This window comes from Aotus nancymaae, unplaced genomic scaffold, assembly GCF_030222135.1.
Source record: "Aotus nancymaae isolate 86718 unplaced genomic scaffold, 86718_ANA_hifiasm-v0.15.2.pri h1tg000007l, whole genome shotgun sequence".
NCBI lineage: Eukaryota > Metazoa > Chordata > Mammalia > Primates > Aotidae > Aotus > Aotus nancymaae.
The window spans coordinates 55,743,464-55,763,140 of record NW_026988418.1 but is presented as its reverse complement, the minus strand read 5'-3'; the positions used below and the strand labels follow the sequence as shown (position 1 = coordinate 55,763,140).

At 44.7% G+C, this 19,677-nt stretch overlaps 1 protein-coding gene across 1 annotated transcript; it reads left to right on the top strand.

Moving 5' to 3' along the window:
* Positions 1 to 4,667: 4,667 nt before the first annotated feature.
* Positions 4,668 to 13,563, top strand: HSD3B2 (hydroxy-delta-5-steroid dehydrogenase, 3 beta- and steroid delta-isomerase 2). Its single transcript, XM_012458808.3, has 4 exons — positions 4,668 to 4,769; positions 4,899 to 5,129; positions 8,943 to 9,107; positions 12,338 to 13,563. The coding sequence occupies exons 2-4, from the start codon at positions 4,985 to 4,987 to the stop codon at positions 13,147 to 13,149; spliced, it is 1,122 nt and encodes a 373-aa protein (XP_012314231.3). The 5' UTR covers positions 4,668 to 4,769; positions 4,899 to 4,984; the 3' UTR covers positions 13,150 to 13,563.
* The last annotated feature ends 6,114 nt before the right edge of the window (positions 13,564 to 19,677 follow it).

Here is a 19,677-nt window from a genome sequence, read left to right as displayed (position 1 = left end):
ATGGTCACTCCCGTCACTTCTTCCTTTTACTCCTCAACACACAGATGAATTGTGTGCTGTACTTTTCAGTTGAGTTTTCAACCCAAATGTTCGAGGAAATTGCTCTTACCAAACTACTTAGGATGTTGCCAAAACCAATGGTCAATTTTCTTCCTATTGGCTTTGATGCATCCATCAGAGTGGACCACACTCTTCTTGAAACACTTTCTCCAGTTGACTTTTACAATGCCATCCCCTCGTAATTTTCCTCCTGTCACCAACTCCTACTCAGTATCTTTAGCTGGCCCTTCCTCCTCTGTTCAACCTCTAAATGTTGTTATTTCTAGTCCAGGATTCAATCCAGAAACTTTTTCTTTTATCCATGAATATTCTTATCCTAGCTATTTCATCTAATCCCGTATTTTTTAAATCTATTCTATATTTTTCATGAACAAATTGACCTCTCCAGGACTAGCATAAGGGGTGTAATTATCCTAAAGTAACCCAGGAATTTAATAAGCTGGCCAAGAAGAGGAATTTTCCTTTTCCCAGCATGAGCGATTGTGCCTACTATAGCTCCCTGTACAATGGGTGGCTTTCTTCCCCAAGAAAAAGGAAACTCTTTGCACAAGTCCCAAGGTCTCTAGGTGCTGGGCAGTTGATTTTCCCAATCTTGTGAGCAGCTGGCACCTAAATCCAGACTGTTTCACACCAACAGCCTGTGTTCCTCCATTGATAAGGCTGTGTCCTTGTGCTTACATGATAAAAAATTATAATAAAGGAGACTAGTGCTCCTACACTGGAATGAAGACTCACATTGTGAGCCCAGCAATCTTTTGACAGTTTATGCATCAGCATAAGACAGGAGGATGGGGAAATCATGCCATCTATTCTTTTGCTGACCAGTAATCTTTGTGAGTTTTCCTAATATGGCATATTATTTAATCCGTGATTATCATATTGAGAAATTCTTCACAAACTCTGATGCCAATAGGTGGTAACTCAGATGGACATCACTTTACACAGCATGCTGACCTTCCCTGAGCATGTGGACAACTTCGTTGTCTCAGTATCACATGTATAAACAACTATCCTTTTTTCCCATTGAATTTACCTTTCTCAAAATCAATTGGCCATATGAATTTAGGCCATTAACTCACACATAAGCAAAAATTCCCTCAAAATGGATTATAGGCCTAAATGTAAGGGCTAAACTATACACTTCTTAAAGAAAACAGAGACTAACATATTCATGACATTGGATTAGGCAAAAGCTTAAGTTTTCCTGGTAGAAGGAAAAAAGTTGAAAAATGAGACAGGATCAAAACTAAAAATGTTTGCATTTTAAAAGATACCAATATCAATAAGAAAGTGAAAGGATAAGCCACAGACTGGAAAAAATTAAATCATATATTTGATAAAGGACTTGTATCCAGAATGTAAAATGCACACACAACAAAAAGGTAAATAACCCAATTTTAAAATGGGCAAGGTATTTGAATAGCCATTTCACCAAAAAGGTGTAGGAATGACCAATCACATGAAAAGATGGTCAGCATCATCAGTCAGCAGGGAAATGCAAATCAAAACTACAGTGAGACACCGCTTCTTACCCACTAGAATGCTACAATAAAAAAGAGAGACAATAACAATTGAGGAAGTGAAAACACAATGCTGTGGGGAAACTGAAATATTCATGCATTGCTGATGGGACATGCAGCCATGTTCAAAAACATTAAAGACACATTTACCATATGACCTAGCAGTTTCACTCCCATCTGACTACCCCAAAGAAATAAAAATGTATGTCTACACACCACATGAATGTGAATATTCATAGCAGCTTTATCCATAATGCACTTTGGGAGGCTGAGGTGGGCGGATTACGAGGTCAAGAGATGGAGACCATCCTGGCCAACATGGTGAAACCCCATCTCTACTAAAAATACAAAAATTAGCCAGGCATGGTGTTGTGCACCTGTAGGCCCAGCTACTCGGGAGGCTGAGGCAGGAGAATCGCTTGAACCTGAGAGGCAGAGGTTGCAGTGAGCTGAGATCGCGCCACTGCACTCAAGCCTGGCGACAGAGCGAGGCTCCATCTCAAAGGAACAAAACAACGACAACAACAACAAAAACTGGAAACACATTAAATATCTATCAACTAATAAATGAATAAACTAATGGGAGCCATCCATACAATTTAATAGGATTTGGCACCTAAAAGGAATGAAATCTTGATATGTGCTACCACGTACATGAACCACAAAAGTATGTTAAGTCAAGTGAAAGAAGACAGATACAAAAAACCACATACTGCATAATTTCATTTATATGGTATCCAGAGAACCAAATCTGTGGAGTCAGAAAGTCAATTAGGGCCTGCCTAGAGCTAGCTGGGGGTTTGGGAATAAGGGATGGCAACTGAGGAGCATGAGGGATTCCTTAGGAAAGACAGAAATGTTCCCAAACAAGATTGTGATGATGGCCACACAAGTCTAAAATTTTACTAAGAATAATTGAACTGTACACTTAAAACAGGTGAATGTTATGATATGTCAATAATATCTCAGTAAAGCTGTTGTAAACAGAAAGTTGGTAGTATGGCCCCCACCAGCCTTGCTCTTTGTCTTATTTCTACTTTCCTAAAGAAAATAAGATATCTATTGGTTTAAAGGAAGCTTACAGTTATTGCTTTCACTCAGAGACTCTGAGAGACACTGGCTGAAATCCATTAGCCTCCAGCACTCTCAACAGCTGAGGGAATGTCCAGCCCCATCCTGAAGGTGATGGGGGGTCTGTAAGGTGCACTCCAGCATCTGCTACAGCAGGCAAAGGTGTGTGAATCACCTGAGTGGTCTCAGGTAGTGCTCCACACATCTCAGCAAGACCCAGCACTTGTAGCTCGTTCTGGGAGCTTCAGAGAACAAGCCGCTACATCTTGCAGCACAGGGACAACCTCTTCAAGGCAAGTGGGTTTGAAGCATTGCTAGTCAGGTCCCAGGTAGCAGTGAATGTCTACAACACAGAAGGAGGGCAAGACCCACCGTGGGGTTTCAAACTAAATAGTTTGTAGAGTATTACTTCCAACAACTGCAGAAAGTGTTCTTTTCGAGTGTTTATGGCATTTTCACCAACATAGACCATATGCTGCACCATATAAAAAGTCTCAATATATATCCAAAGATCAAAATCATACACAGTATATGCTCTGGCCACAACAGTATTTAATTAGAAATCCGTAACAATAAGATATCTAGAAAACCCCCAATTTTAGAAAACAAGCAGCATGCTTCTGAATAACCCTTGGATCAAAGAAAAAATCACACACAAAAAATAAAAACATCATTAACTAGATGATGATAACCCAATGCATCAAAATGTTGGATACAGCTTACATGTTCTCAGAGAGAATTTTACAACTTTAAATGCCTATAGTGGAAATGAGCAAAAGAGTAAAGTCAATTATCCATGCTTTTATAATAAGAACCCTGAAAAAGAAGAGTAAAATAAACCCAAAGTTAATAAATGTCAGCCAATCATAAAAATAATGAAAATCATGAAATAGAAAGATGAACAAACAATAGTCAATCAACGGTCAATTCTTCTGTACTTTATGAAAAAAACTTTAGTTCAGAGTGATTTTATATTTAAATATGTATCCAGAACCACAAAGATCTTAGAAGAAAAAATTAGGAAAATATAGAAATAAAATGGGAATTCTGTGGAAATAAATGTCTGAAACTAATTGTCTACCAGGTAAATGGGGAAAGGGCAGGAAACTAACTAAGAACAGGCAGAAAAACGTTCTGGAGTGAAGGAAATGGCTTCTATCTTCTTCTGGGTGCTACTTACATGGACATATATAACTGCCAAGGTTCACTGACACTGCACACTTAAGTGTACACCAAACGCTTAAGATATGGGCCTTACAATGCATATAAATTACATCTCGATTTTTTTAAGTAGAGAAAAGTGTCTTGGGGAGTTAATGGCAGTGATGTTTGGGCAGACAGGGGCATAGGTTTCAGAAGCATTCATAGAATCTGCCATTCAGAAATTTGCTAAGAATGGTTTTGCAGCCAAAAATGTAAGATAAGTGCACATATCTTTTTGATAAGAGTCATTGGGGCATACAGCTACAAATCCCCACACTTGTAGTACAGGCCATATAATTAATTTGTTATCACGAGATACCTTTTTTTCAATGAGGTTCTTCCACTAGGAACCCGGAGTTCTCCAGGGAAAAATTGCAACTGAAGTTTTGGATATACTGGGTGGAAAAGAAAGTCACCTCACATAAAACTTAGTGATTGGAGCTGTCACCATCCCAAATTTCTAAACTTTGCAAGACAGCAGCAACATTTCAAATGACACTCTGAGAGGGGAGTTAATGGGCTAACGTGGATTTCCCTCCAGGTGGGTTTACTGTACAAGGACAAAATTTACATTACACTTGGAGATTTCTCCCAGTGTGGTTAAAGTTCACAGATTGCGGACCCCAGACAGCTGCTATCAACGGACCAATGTTCTGCTAAGGCTAAACCCAAGGCTCTTTATCACAGCGGCCTTAAGATTGGATTTCTCTTCCTGTTCCTGGGAAGAATTAGAGATACAACCTAAAGGTCACTATTCTGTGAAAAGGGATCCTGGAGGAGGAGGGAGCAATGAGTATATGGCAGGAGTTCAAGGTGATAAGGGCTGAGCCAGAAGCCACAGAGCATAAATCTCCAGTGCTGTCTCCAGGGATGAGGCAACGAGGACCCCGACTCTTCTATCCAGGCTAACCTACGGTTAGAGCTTTTTTCTTTCCTTTCAACTACTCCTGGCAGTAGTCAGGTCATGGAATTTTTGCAAAAAAAATGGGTGGAGGAAAATAAGGGATCTGTCTGAGTATATAACTATTTTACCTCTGTTTTTAGCTTTCTTCAGGGTCACCCTAGAATCGGATCTGCTCCCCAGCATCTTCTGTTTCCTGTCAAGTGTTTCCTGCTACCTTGGATTGGCCATGATGGGCTGGAGCTGCCTTGTGACAGGAGCAGGAGGGTTTCTGGGTCAGAGGATCGTCCGCCTGTTGGTGGAGGAGAAGGACCTGAAGGAGATCAGGGCCTTGGACAAGGCCTTCAGACCGGAATTGAGGGAGGAATTTTCTAGTAAGTAAACTTGGGTCATGGGTGTGTGGTCCATCTTAAACTCTGCATGGGTGTGGGGATGTGGACTTTGTCTAACAAGTTATGAAAAGTTGTAGCCAAATGAAAGCCAATTCCACATCCAAAGTCATCAGAAAGGAGATAGGATAAATAAAACGGGATAGTGTGAAAGATACTGGATGTGGTGTTCAGAGACTGGATTCTGGCCCTGCCCCCGGAACTTGAGAGGCAGCCACCTCCGCCTCCAGGCCTCTTTTCTTCTCTCCTAGAAAATCCCACATCAGTTCTTTTTCGTCTACAGCTCTTTTACATTCTGAAGCTTTTTGTCTTGACTATTGCTGTGCAATATTCACAAAGGACACCATTTACCTGGAGACCTCACCAGGGGGTCCCTGTCTCTCCAGACTGACCCAGGTTTTGTTTCATTTGATAGCTTCCTTAGCATCTTTAGTGATGGCAAAATAAAAGGAAGTGAAGGTACAGATGTGTGTGTAAGTATGTGTGTGTCAGAGAGAGAAAGAAAATGAGGGGGAAAGAAAGTCAGAGAGAATCAGAAAGACAGACAATGAATGAGATAGTCTGAGAGAGAGCATCAGTGAGAGAGAGAGAGAGAGAGAGAGAGAGCACATGCACAAGTGCACAGCACAGAGCAGAGACAGAGTAAGAAGCAGTAGGAGGCAAGACAGACCTCATTTATATTTCTCATATATGGCCTTATTTTTTTAACCATTTGCCTCTGTTGCTCGACACCCCAAAGAAACTGACTGCAGAATTTGCTGTAGTAACTCCTTGCGCAAATCACCCTGTGAGGAAGGTAGAAAAAAGGTCACATCCAACTGGACAATAAACCCATCAAGGTCCAGAAACATAAAGTGACTTGCCAAGACTAGCTGATGAATGTGCAGCAGAGCTCAGACCAGAGCTTCATCCAGAGGCTTCATCACTTGACTCCGGGGCTGATCCTTGGCAAAGTGAGTCTTCAGTCACTCCCTTTGCCTCTCTGTGGGCCCCAGACCAATTCTCTGTGCTCCTCCCAACCCAGAGGATTGGGGGATGTGGGTTCTGGCTGCCTAGAAGGCCCAGCCCTGCCCATATAGACTCCCCAACCCCCTGCCTTGACAGCACTCTGGGACCACACCCAACACTCTTTCACTCTTCTCTGACCTCTTTTGATTTTCTCCACCCTCTGTTTTAGTGGTGTCCTTGATAAACAAATATTAACACAGGACCAATATTAAATGTTTGTAAACCTTGTGTCTCAGTAATATTTGCAGTCTAACATCTGACACTGGGAAAAAAGCAATGCTCAGCCTAGAGGAACAGTTCTCCCATGGTGAAAATGCAGGGGGCATAATGGATGGGCAGGGTCTGTATGAAGATAAAACAGAGAATCCTTTCAGTGTTCTTTCTGTGCCGGGCCCTGTATAAAGGCTTTGCATGTGCTGACTCATGACTCCTCCTAACAACTCTATGAGATCAGTAACATTATTATCCTTTTTTACAGATGAGGAGACAGGCACAGAGAGGTTAATCAACTTGTCTAGGCTCCCATAGTTAGATTATGGCAAAGCTGGATTTGAACCCAGACAGTCTAGTGCCGCATCTGTGCTCTTAAGCAGTACTTTGTCTAGCAGCTTCTCTAGACCCCCTCTAGCTCAACTCACACCATATAAGCAAATGCACTTAGTCTACATAAAACACTTGCCAAGTCCGCAGGAAAAGGAGGGAACTATGGCTTCATCAACAAAGTCCCCTTTCCTGGTCCCTCTAGATCCCCATGAACTCACTGGGGAAGAGTCATTTTCTACTGGTTTTGACTTATTCTGCTTTGACATAACAATTCCTTTGAGCCAGTCTGTCTGAAGTCAGCAGCAAAGGAGAAGCAGAGGAAGGGAGCAGGGAGGGCAGAGGTGGAAATACAACCAGAGAAAATTCCACTCGCAGGCTGTCACCCACCTCCTCCCCAGCAGCCTCTTCCCTGCCTCCCCCACTGCAGGGCCTTCCTGGAGTTGCCTGACAATGGAAGGGGCTGGGAGTAGACAAAACATGGCAGAGGCATCGGGAGAGCAAATGGTCCCGCCTGTACTCCAGGAAGGAATTTCTCCAGCCTTGAATTTTTCACTCTGAATTTTGTTCTCACTGTTGCTTGTCCTTTGCTGCCAATTTCAGTTCAACCGATTTATTCTTAATCTTTCTCAGAAAAGTTGATTCTAAACAGCCAGTCCTGCACCTGGGGTACAGGGTACAAAGCTTGAGGTGGGGTGGGCAGGTCTGAGCCTTCACGAGAAGCCTGACCTTGGATCTGTCCTCTAACTTCTCTGAGCCTCAGTTTCCTCATCAATACAGTGGGACTCAGAATGCCTACTTCACAAGATAGCTGTAAAAGGAAATAAGCAAGTTGTGAGCCGTGCGCAGATTATAAAGCATGAATGAGTGTAGAGTATTTATCCGAGCTCCATGTAGCACAGTGTTCATTGCGTGGGCTAATTCCAGGTGACAGCTTTACTGGCAGCATCACTTTCTGTGGATTTCAGAAAAGCCTGAAGATATCGGTGCTGTATCCTCTGCCCTTGGCTAGACACTAGACGGCTGGGATGTTAGTTCATTGGTGGCTGACTCATTTTCAGCATTGCTATCTGCTTCTGATGATATCTGATAAGAGTTTTTCAATGAAATTCATGACTTAAGCCCATCTGCAATTCCTGACTAAGGGCTCCACTCTCCTCCCAGTTGTCCAAGCAGTTGACTGCAGGGGTGATTTTTGTCATCTCCCTTTCCTGTCAGCCCAGATCCAATAGGTACCAGGACATTCAAGGTGAGGTATGAAATTCAGACACGGTGTATCTCTTCCCTCCTCTGCTTCCACTGCTGGATCCTAGTTATGGTCCTCATCGAAACTTTGGCACCGACATTCTGGTTAATCTCTTGATCATGCTGTTTTCTCTTCTATCCCCTATACCAGTCCATTTTATGTCCTCATGCCAAGGTAAACATCCCATGCCACAACTCTGCTTCTGTTTCTCTTTTATTATTATTACTATTATTTTGAGACAGTGTCTTTCTCTGCCACAGAGGCTGGAGTGCAGTGGCATGATCTCAATTCACTGCAACCTCTGCCTCCCAGACTCCATCCATCCTCCCACCTCAGGTTTGTGATTAGCTGTGAGTTTAGGCATGTGCCATCATGCCTAGCTAATTTTTTAAATTGTAGTAAAGACAGGGTTTTGCCATGTTTTACAGCCTGGCCTTGACGTCCAGAACTCAAGTGATTCACCACCTTAGAGTCCCAAAGTGCTGGAATTACAGGCAGGAGCCATTGTGCCTGGCCTGTTTCTCTACTGATTCCAATATAAATAAGGCGTTTCTTTGACATGGTTCTCTACTTATTCCAATATAAATAAGGCGTTTCTTTGACGTAAGAGGAAAAGTTTGAATTTAATTCTGTAGGCTACAGAATTAAATTCAAACTTTTCCTCTTATATTCAACTCTCCACAATCACTCTATTCTCCATAAAAAAATTGGTGACTCTCAAATAGTCATTCAAGAATGCTTATATTCCAGGCACATCTGACAGCTCACTGTTCAGATTGCTTTTCTGGAATAAGAGTATAAACAGATGTTTTCTCTTTCACAGTAAACTGCTACCCATGCTTATTTCTGTGATTTTGTTTACTTGTTTCTTTTATGAAATGTACACCCTCCATTCTAACACCCCATTCTTACCATCCTTGAACATCTATGTAACATCACCTTACCAGAAAACTTCCCAGCCAGATCCAGAAATCCTTCCAATGACCTGACCTGTGTTCACACAGAGCTCCAGAGCAAGACCAAGCTGACGATGCTGGAAGGGGACATTCTGGATGAGTCATGCCTGAAGAGAGCCTGCCAGGACATCACGGTCATTATCCACACTGCCTCTATCGTCGATGTCTTTGGTGTCATTCACAGAGAGTCTATCATGAACATCAACGTGAAAGGTACCGTAGCCTGGGGAGGAGATAAAGCAAGGTGGGGAAATAGGATCAGAAAGAAGGACAAGGAAGGGAAGAGAAGTCCCTCCACTGAACACCTGCTGAGCTCTGAGCCAAGTGCCTTTGCTCATCATTCCGACTGAGGAGTTCAAGGCTGCTATCCTCAGTTTTTTAGATGAGAAAACTAGGGCTGAGCAATGACAAGCAACTTGTCCAAAGTCCCACAGGTAAGTAAGTAAGTAGGAGAGTTTGACTTTAAACTCACCCCTGTGTGACTGCAAAGGTGGTGGAAGCTCTTTCTAATGTGGCTCCAATCAAAAGTCAACTTATCTCTGACTTCAGACACTTGATATCCAGCTACCCCTTGGCTCCCTGGGCCAGAATCAGACCTTCCAAGTGCCACCACAGTCATCATTTTGAACCTTGTGTGCAGGCTGATGAGAACATTCAGAGCCCTCTTGCCCATCTGAAAGATGAAGTCCTCTCGGGGGAACTGGCACAGCTGGTTCACAGAGGTCTGTCAGGACAGAGTCACCCAGCACACGCCTTCCCACAGTATTTTCTGAACAATAAGAGTTTCCCAGGATACAGAATAGGGTCTCTCCAGCTCACCACAGGGCCTGCGACTACGGAGCCGTTTCCAGCCAGGTGCCCAAAGTGCAACCTCACTCCACCCTCATCCCTTAAATGCTTGGTGGTCTTCCCGAATTGTGGCTTTCCAACCTACTTTAAATTCAGACACCTTTTTTTTAAAAAAAATCTTGCCATGCAGTCTCACCCTCTGATTCCCAGAGCCCAGTCTCTTCAGCCCCACAGCACCCCAACCTGCAGCCTGGCCCTCCACATTCAGTCTACTCAAACTCTTTCTCTTTTTTTTCTTTTTTTTTTAATTGCATTTTAAGTTTTGGGGCACATGTGAAGGACATGCAAGATTGTTGCATAGGTACACACATGGCAGCATGATTTGCTGCCTTCCTCCCCATCACCTATATCTGGCATTTCTCCCCATGCTATCTCTCTCCAACTCCCCGCCCCCCACTGTCCCTCCCCTATTTCCCCCCTAGAGACCCCAGTGTGTAGTGCTCCCCTCCCTGTGTCCATGTGTTCTCATTGTTCGACACCCGCCTATGAGTGAGAACATGCAGTGTTTGATTTTCTTGTGTCAGTTTGCTGAGAATGATGGTTTCCAGGTTCATCCAGATTCCTACAAAGGACACAAACTCATCGTTTTTGATGGCTACATAATATTCCATGGTGTATATGTGCCACATTTTCTCTGTCCAGTTTATCATCGATGGGCATTTGGGTTGGTTCCAGGTCTTTGCTATTGTAAACTGTGCTGCAATGAACATTTGTGTGCATGTGTCCTTATAGTAGAATGATTTATAATCCTTTGGATATATACCCAGTAATGGGATTGCTGGGTCAAATGGAATTTCTATTTCTAGGTCCTTGAGGAATTGCCACACTGTCTTCCACAATGGTTGAACTAATTTACACTCCCAACAGTGTAAAAGTGTTCCTATTTCTCCACATCCTCTCCAGCATCTGTTGTCTCCAGATTTTCTTTCTTTTTTTTTTTTTTTTTTTTGAGATAGAGTCTGGCTGTGTCACTAGGCACCAGGCTGGAGTGCAGTGGCGCAATCTCGGCTCACTGCCTCCTCCTGGTTTCAAGTGATTCTCCTGCCTCAGCTTCCTGAGTAGCTGGGACTACAGGCGTGTGCGATCACGCCCAGCTAATTTTTTTGTATTTTTTAGTAGAGACGGGGTTTCAACATGGTCTCAATCTCTTGACCTCGTGATCCGCCCACCTCGGCCTCCCAAAGTGCTGGGATTACAGGCGTGAGCCACCACGCCCGGCCTGTCTCCAGATTTTTTAATGATCGCCATTCTAACTGGCCTGAGATGGTATCTCAGTGTAGTTTAAACTCCTTTCTAAAGCAACTAATTGCTTTTGAGTCTCCAGTACCGTCTCAAAAAACAAACAAACAAAACAAAACAAACAGACAGACAAACAAAATACCCTTCCCAGTTTCTACTTAGCCATACCTGCAAGTACCACTACAGTTCAAGGAGTAAGCTAAGAGTAAACAATTTTTTGTTTTAATTTTTTACTCTCCACAGCTCCCAACAACAGGGGATATGGAATGACAGGGGAAGGGTCAGGGGCATCTGTTTCCTAAAACCATTATCACTCCCAGGCTTAGAAAATACTTCACAATGACGGTCATTTCATGAGGCTGAAACTCAAATTGCGTAGACGTTAAAAGTGGCTAAGAACACAAAAATAAGTAAATACAAGTGATCCTTTGCCTAGGATTTTGTCTTTCTTCAAAGGAAGGCGCTCTGGATACCTCCATGAGATTTGCTTCCACACAGCTCTGGGGATGCTGCAAGGTCCTCCCAGTGCAAGTGTTACCAGCAGAGGGCACACTCTCTCCCCAGTCTTCCAGCAGACTCCACAGGAAATGCCAGGGCAGGGTTTAAAGGAAGGTTTATCACTCCTACTTTACATAAGTGGGTAAACAGAGTCAGCCAGAATTGGAAGCAGCTTTCCCAGGGAACACACTATCAGGAAAAAGAGTGTGGGTCTCCAGCATCTCCCTACAGCCCACTGTTTGCTCAGAGATGCCAGAGATAGTCCTTGTGACAAAGTTTTATTAGTTCACTCAAAATGATAAAAATACCAGCAATTGCATGTATATCTAAGAGTGTGTATTTCCTATATTCAACTGTGAATTTGTGTGTGTAATGCAAATTCTTCCACTGTCCTTCTTTGACCAAGGACTGACTGGCACTGTTCATTTTCTCAGAGTATGGCCTCCTGATTTTTTAGATTTTAAATGATCTGTCTTTAATTGTATTGATGACAAATCATAATGTTTCAATATCCTTACATGGCAAAATATAAAGTGATTACCCTAGGTCCTTCTCCAAAATTACAAACACACATACACACACACACACACACACACCACACAAACATAGGTCCATGAAACCCAAAAGTCTTGCTCTCTAGAACCCAAAGGTCAGTTGCCTTTTATTTTTGTGTTTTTCCTATGGCTGTATCATGACCCAATCTTAGTCAGAGCCAAAGAAGAATGCAGTCTGAGTCTGTTACAACCACTGCACTTGGGAGTGGGGAGTGGGGCACATGGATCTGTGCACATGGTTGCAGCCCCTTAGGGATGTTTAGGGATATTTCCTGACACTGACAGCTTGCTCTTCATGGGCAGGTACCCAGCTCCTGTTGGAGGCCTGTGTCCACGCTAGTGTGCCAGTCTTCATCTACACCAGTACCCTAGAGGTAGCCGGGCCCAACTCCTACAAGGAAGTCATCCAGAACGGCCACGAAGATCAGCCTCTGGAAAACACATGGTCTGCTCCCTATCCATACAGCAAACAGCTTGCTGAGAAGGCTGTGCTGGCAGCTAATGGGTGGACTCTGAAAAATGGTGGCACCTTGTACACTTGTGCCTTAAGACCCATGTATATCTATGGAGAAGAAGGCCCATTCCTTTCTGCCACTATAAATGAAGCCCTGAACAACAGTGGGATCCTGCCAAGTGTCGGCAAGTTCTCCACAGTGAACCCAGTGTATGTTGGCAATGTGGCCTGGGCCCACATTCTGGCCTTGAGGGCCCTGCGGGACCCCAAGAAGGCCCCAAGTGTCCGAGGACAGTTCTATTACATCTCAGATGACACGCCTCACCAAAGCTATGATACTCTTAATTACACCCTGAGCAAAGAGTTTGGCCTCTGCCTTGATTCCAGTTGGAGCCTTCCTTTATTCCTGATGTACTGGATTGCCTTCCTGCTGGAAGTAGTGAGCTTCCTGCTGAGCCCAATTTATACCTATCGACCCCCCTTCAACCGTCACACAGTGACGTTGTCAAATAGTGTGTTCACTTTCTCTTACAAGAAGGCTCAGCGAGATCTGGCATATAAGCCGCTCTACAGCTGGGAGGAAGCCAGGCAGAAAACCGTGGAGTGGGTTGGTTCCCTTGTGGACCGGCACAAGGAGATGCTGAAGTCCAAGACTCAGTGATTTAAGGATGATGGAGATGCCCACGTGGGTATTGTCGGGAGATGTCGTGAAGCTCCACCCTCTTGTCACCTTCAGACAGAAGGTGACAAGAGCACACGCCCAGGTCCTGCTGCCTCCTTTCACACAATGGCCAACTTACTGTCTTCCTTGCATCATCAAAACCTGTGCAATCACTGGTCCAACCAAAAGCTTTCTGTCCTACTCATATACCAGAGGACAATGTGATTTGCTTTTTCCAAATCTCAGTGGCTGATTTTAAACAATTTGGGGTCTCTTTTTACTTGAGGGTCTCTTTTGATTAGTATAGCTCCATTTCTCCTCTTAAATGAGAAGGGATTTCTTTTCTTTTAAATCTCTCATTTCTTCACACAGTTCAATAAAAAGAGCAATAAATGTTTTAATGCTTAACCTGGAGCGAGGTGTGGTTTCTCTTAATACATACTTTCCATCTTTCCCTTTTATTTCCAGGTATCACCATCTTTAACTTAGGGGAGAAGCATGAAAACAGGCTTTGGGGCTGGGGAGGATAGCGGGAGGGTCAGGAAGGGTGGTTGAAGGCTCAATAAAACTCTACCTTGTTTCAGGCATGTACAACATGAGCTATATGTGACATATATTACCTCATTTAATACTCATCAGAAACCCATGAGGCGGGGTGACTATTTCCATTTTATTGGTGAGGAAACTTGTTCACAGTCAACTGATTTGTGGCTAGGCCTGCTATCAGGGAATCAGCTTTGAAAGCTCTTATCTTTCTACCAAGTCACACAGCCTGAACTGGTCTTGTCAGTGGTGCAGCAGAGCACTGAAGCATGGGGTGCCTATCATTGAAAGAGCCCAGCTCCCTTGCGTTACCTCCTTCTTGTTTATTCCCATGCAGGGGACCCTCCAGAACCCAGGAAATTCCCTGAGGGGCATCTGAAAGGGTTTGCACGCCTTTCCAAATGGCCCTGAGCAGGGAGAGCAAACAAAAATGCATCCAGCCTCCACCACCTTCAGTGCCAATTTCCTTGGAAGTTTCTGGAGCACACCTGGCTACATGTGCGATGGCCATTTTGGTCATTCATAATCTTGCATTCCACCCTTTCAAATCACACAATGAGGCCACACCATGGGTTCCTGGGCAAGTAAAGGCAACAAGTGTGAACTTCTTCAAAATGTACCTCCTATTTAGCTTAAAAAGTAGACGTGTCCTATCCCACATCCCCAGATCGAACTACCTCTTCTTTCTTTATCCTTCTCTTTTGAATCACATCCTTTCTTCCTTTATTCTTCCATCCCTTTAACTTCTTTCCTTCCCTCCATCTCCCTTTTAATCACTGTCCTTCTCATTCTTTTCAATGTCCCCAAGAAGTGGAGGCAAATGAGGACAAGTTTGGGGACTTAATGACATAGGGGGCTTCAATGACATTAACCAACCAAAGAAGCAACAGTTAAAAAAAAAATCCACTCTCAGGAGCATCAGGAGCAGAGTTGAACACTCCTCACTCTCAGGTTGCTGTGGGGTCAGAGTGTGGAAAGGGGAAGCTGTCTTCCTCTTCACCAGGGTGTGATAGCAATGATGAGAGTCGCACTCAACGTCAAGATGACTTCTTTCCTACACAGGAAATTTACAGATCATTTATCAGTTGAAATTGATTACCACAAAGGATACAGTTTCAGTGTTCATCCTGACAGGAAAAGAGAAAAACACTCTGGCCCCTATGAACAGGTTTCCACCACCTTCAAAACCCCAAAGGACAGATGGTCAGCACAAGCATCAGGGTGAAGTGACCCCAGGCAGCAGGGTAAGGTGAAAAATGAAACACTCATCCTTCCCCGGCCGCTGCTCAAAATGCAAGAGCCAGCATCTGTCCAGCTCTTGAAAGGCATTTACACCATCCATATGTTAATGCCAAATAGCATGGGAGGGAAAGGAGGGTGGTGGAATCTGGGGCAAGAGCGCTTCCTCCTTGTTTTTCAGCCCAGTAAAACCCCACACCTGTGAACCACAAGGGCAATTTTCACAGGGAAGGAAAGAGAAAGGACGTATCTCCATCAGGCAGCGAGGAGTGATCGAAAAAAGAGACGTGGGAATTGGATAGCCAGCATTCGCAACTGAACAAGCATAGAGGCCTCATTATGTTGTCACCAACAAAATGTGTCACCCCTTCTTACACCTGCGGGCGCCAGGCAGGCAGAGCTTCTGCACCAAACCCCGCTGCAACTCACGCGATGCACCACACGGGGGCAGCAAAGCCTCGGAGAGAAGAACAAGGAAACCTGACCCAGTGAGGGTTTTTGGGTCCCTTTTCTCCACCTGGGTGGCTCTGCAAGGTACCTGGCAAAAGAATAAATGGAAGCACAACAAGTGCTGAGCCTCCGGCTTAAGGGCTAGGTGTATACAAGCACCGATAATGGAGCTGAGCTAAAGTCACTGGGAAAAGTCACAGGAGCCCGTAGGGCTTGAACGAGGCTTTGGATTCTTGGGTCCAGGGAGGGGCACAGCCAAGGCAGTGATGTGGAGGAGGACTAGGGGTATAAGAACCTCCCCGCCACGTGCTGGGAAGCGTGTACAGAGGGAAGATGAGGGAGCTCGGGTACCAGACTCAGCCACAGACCCGACAGGCAAGCTCTAAGGTTCTGGGTAGGGTGTGGAGCCTACAACAGTCTGCTGAGAACCAGCAGCAAAGTGGTAGGAGGCCAATTCTTACGTGAAATCTTTGCTTTCTAAATATTAATGACTAACTCTAAATTTGAAAAAGCAGTGTGAAGACCAGCTCCAAGAGGGATGCATGGGCTAGTGTTCAAACTGTATGTGCAATATTTTATTTCTTGAGACGTGGGTGGTGATATGTCAGCAGCAAATCTGTTCATTCCTGATGATAAGTCCCAAATATACATTATTATACCATAGTCTCAAATTTTCTGTATTTTTACACAGGTTATGATTTTTTTTAATAAATTAAATTTGGTGCGGGAAAATATGCAAACTAACAAAACACATTCACAGTTTGCCCCAGGCTTAAGGTCTCCGATTTTCCACATCTGCTCCCAGTCTACTGGTCCAGTGGGGGAGATGAAATAGGAGACATGTTAGGTGCTGAGCGCAGTAGGTGTGCAGAGTGCCGTAAGAGAGGAAAGTGCTTCCAGAAGATCCATTCCCATAGGGGATTCATGCGGTCCTTGGATTTGAGCTGGATATCAAATGATGGGTAGGATTCCAACACACAGGAATGTGAGTGAAATTATTCCAGGCAGAGGCAATGCAGTCTGCAAAGACCCAGATGGGAAAAGGGTCAACAATGGGACCAGACGAGAGAACACTAGGCCAGGGGAGAGATGGAAGATAGACCTGAAAAAATGATGGACACAGACCGTGATCACCCACAGTCACTTCTGGAGGCACCCTGCCTGCTCCCTTCTTTGCCCTCAGGATGCAAGTCTGTGCCCCCCTTAAAAGAGAAATGTGTAGCCAGATCCTTTTCCAGCCCCTTGACAAAGTGCGCTAGCTTTTCCAAGGTCACACACTGTCCTTTCTCTCACCCAACAAAGCCAGCTAAAGTGGACATTGCCTGATTTGCAGCAGTGGTAGGGACTCTGACTTATAATTTCAAAGTCCTTGACAGAGAATCTGCTTAAGGCTGAGCCTTTGCTGAATGCACCATCTTGCCCTAGCATAACATGTGAAGCCTCTACGTGAAGACGTTCCCTCTGTCCTCCTCCCACCCGCTGCAATCCCTGGTGCCAATTCCTAAAGTCATACTTATAGTTGGCAAAATAATTCACCACAAGCAGGTTGGGCAGGCAGGGAACAAAATCAGCCTTCACCTTCACCCTTAAATGGTGCTGGAATGTGGAAACGCCTCTACCTCTTATATCTGTCTCCCTAGCATTGAGTGCTATGCCAGGCACAGGCCCGCTCAGCTGACAGGTGAACTTCTCAGGGGCTCTGCTCTTAATGAGATGCAGTCTTGGGTCCTAGGAAAGGCTGGCCATACACAGATGGTATCAGAACACCCAGGCAGAACCATTCCTTACTTCAGCCCTACTTAGTCCAGAAAAGAATCTCAAAGGTGTGTCTTCAGTGAATAAAAAGAATGCATGGAACTGCTTCCAATGAAGCCCCGGTCTCCAGGAACTGGAGTCTGTCAATACTTTTACTTAAGCTGAACATCCTTCAAATATATGAGTGGGAAAGTCAGCTTGAACACTGCATGTACACTGACACCTTTTTCAACCTTCCTGAACACAGGGCAATGTGCTCTATGAAGCAACTTGCAGCCCACCTCATTGGCTTCCAAGGCTCACATTCCCAGCTGCTAGAATGAGGCAGGGCACCAGTTGGACGCAGAGAGCGTTGTGAACAGTGTGGCCTGGACCCCATGGGAGCAGCTGGAAATTGAAACCCATTGGAATGTGCTTTGGGTTAGCAGAGATGACCTTGAAACCACAGTCTGGCAGCAGAAAACTGCAATCTGCAGGACACTTGTGGCTGTGATAGGGAGACAGAGGAGCAAGCACTAGGCAGTCCATGCTGGAGACTGGCCAGGTGTGCTCCTCCCCTTCCACCAGGGGCAGAGAGGGCAGCTGAGAAAAGGAGTCATGCCTGGGATTTGCTGTGGTAAGTGAGCTGAGTCGGGGGACTGTAGACCTGAGAGAAGGGGAAGAAGGCAGACTGTGAGTGGCGAAGACGGTGAAGGCCGCCAGCAGCCTTCCACACCTATTCCACTGTTATCTGATGGACGGCCAAGACAGGCACTTTTCCTGGCTCTTAGTTGTATTGTCTTCTCTATTTGGAGCAGTTGCATGAAAGGAGGCCTACCAGGAGCAGACAAAGCGTGTTGCACCTTGCACTGCCCTTTGCCTCCATACCCCCCAGAGGAGGAGAGGATTTGAGCCTCCTATGTTACACTTACTGTAATCCCCAAGAGGGAAAGTGGATCCCTAATTAGCTCTACAGAATTCTCAACCTTGTTTGCCGATGAAAATCACCCAGGGAGTCTCTATAAAATTACAGGTACTTAGGACTCACTTCAACTAATCGCTCTCTGCGGTTAAAAGACAAACAAAACAGCTCTCCAAGGTTAAGAAAATCTGTAGCTTAAAGTAATCAAACCTCAAGAGTTCCAAGGTGACCAGGTACAGTTTCTCTAACTGAAATGTGGGCAGAGGCCCAGTCGCAGCAATGTTAGAGATAACTGGGCACGGAGACACATGTCTATGATAGCAGCACTCTGGGAGGCCGAGGTGGGAGGATCACTTGAGCCTAGGATTCTGAGACCACCCTGGGAAACATAGGGAGACCCCATCTCTACAGGACTAGAAATGGGTTAAAAGTCTAGCCAGGCATGGTGGCGCACACCTGTGGTCCCAGGCACACTTGAGACTGAGATAAGAGAATCTCTTGGCCTGGAAAGTTGAGGATCATGCCACTGCACATCAGTACTCTGGGTGACAGAGCAAGACCCTGCCTCAAAAAAACAAAAACAAGAAAGAAAGAAGGTTAGAGAAAAAAATGTATCTGTCTAAATGAATTGTGTCAGCACTGGCTTTTCCCATGCTCTTTCTTGCTGCTTGCCAAACTCTGTTCTCCAAACAATAGCCTGAGATGTTTTAAAGTGAACTCAAATCTTACATCTCACTTATTTAAAACCTTTCTGTGGCTTCCATTCCATTTGCTACACACTCTAAACTGATCTCCAGCTCTCCTGGGCACTCCATGATCTGTTCAACTTTCCAACTCCTCATCACTCCCCTTTTACTCATGATGCCCCAGAGAGATTGACCTCCCTTCTATTCCATAAAGAAGGAAAACTTTCTTGCCTCTGGATCTTCACCTTTATCATTCCCTTTACATAAAATGGTGTTCCTCATCTTCTCATGGTTCACTCTCTGCTGACATGTAGATCTCAGCTGAAATGTCACAGCCCTGATGAGGTGAGACGTCCCTGACCATCCTCCCCCGAATGCACTCTGCTTCACTCGTCACATCACCCTGTTTCTCCCCTCCTAGCTGTTACCACCACCTGCAACTAACTTATCAGTTGCCTGTTTTATTGTTTATCTGTACCCGCATGGGGTCCTTAGACAGTCTGGCTCCCTGCTATGTTCCCAAAAGCCTAGAATCATGCCCAATATCATAGAGGGCATCATAAACATTTATTAAGTAAATTAATCCAGGAAGGCAAAGCTGGATCAAGATACATTAGCACATCTGGAGAATTACAGCAGTCCAAGGAGGAAAGCAGTGAGTTAGGATGCAACCCGGAAGAATGGGTCACTACCTAAGTCTTCTGTCTTCCTTAACTAGACACTTTCCTTCATGAATCCATACCATAGTGCAGGTCCACTCTTGCCCAGATTAACCCACAGAGCCAAGGGCTGCGTCAAAGGAACATTAGTGTGGGAAACACCAAACCAGACAGCAGTCCCACGGCAGTTGCCCTGGTAATAACTTTTAAGGTCTGTTTGCTTAACCCAAATGTATGTATAGGGTGTCCATCACCCACATATTTAGAAAGAGAAAATGAAGTATGGTCATACAAC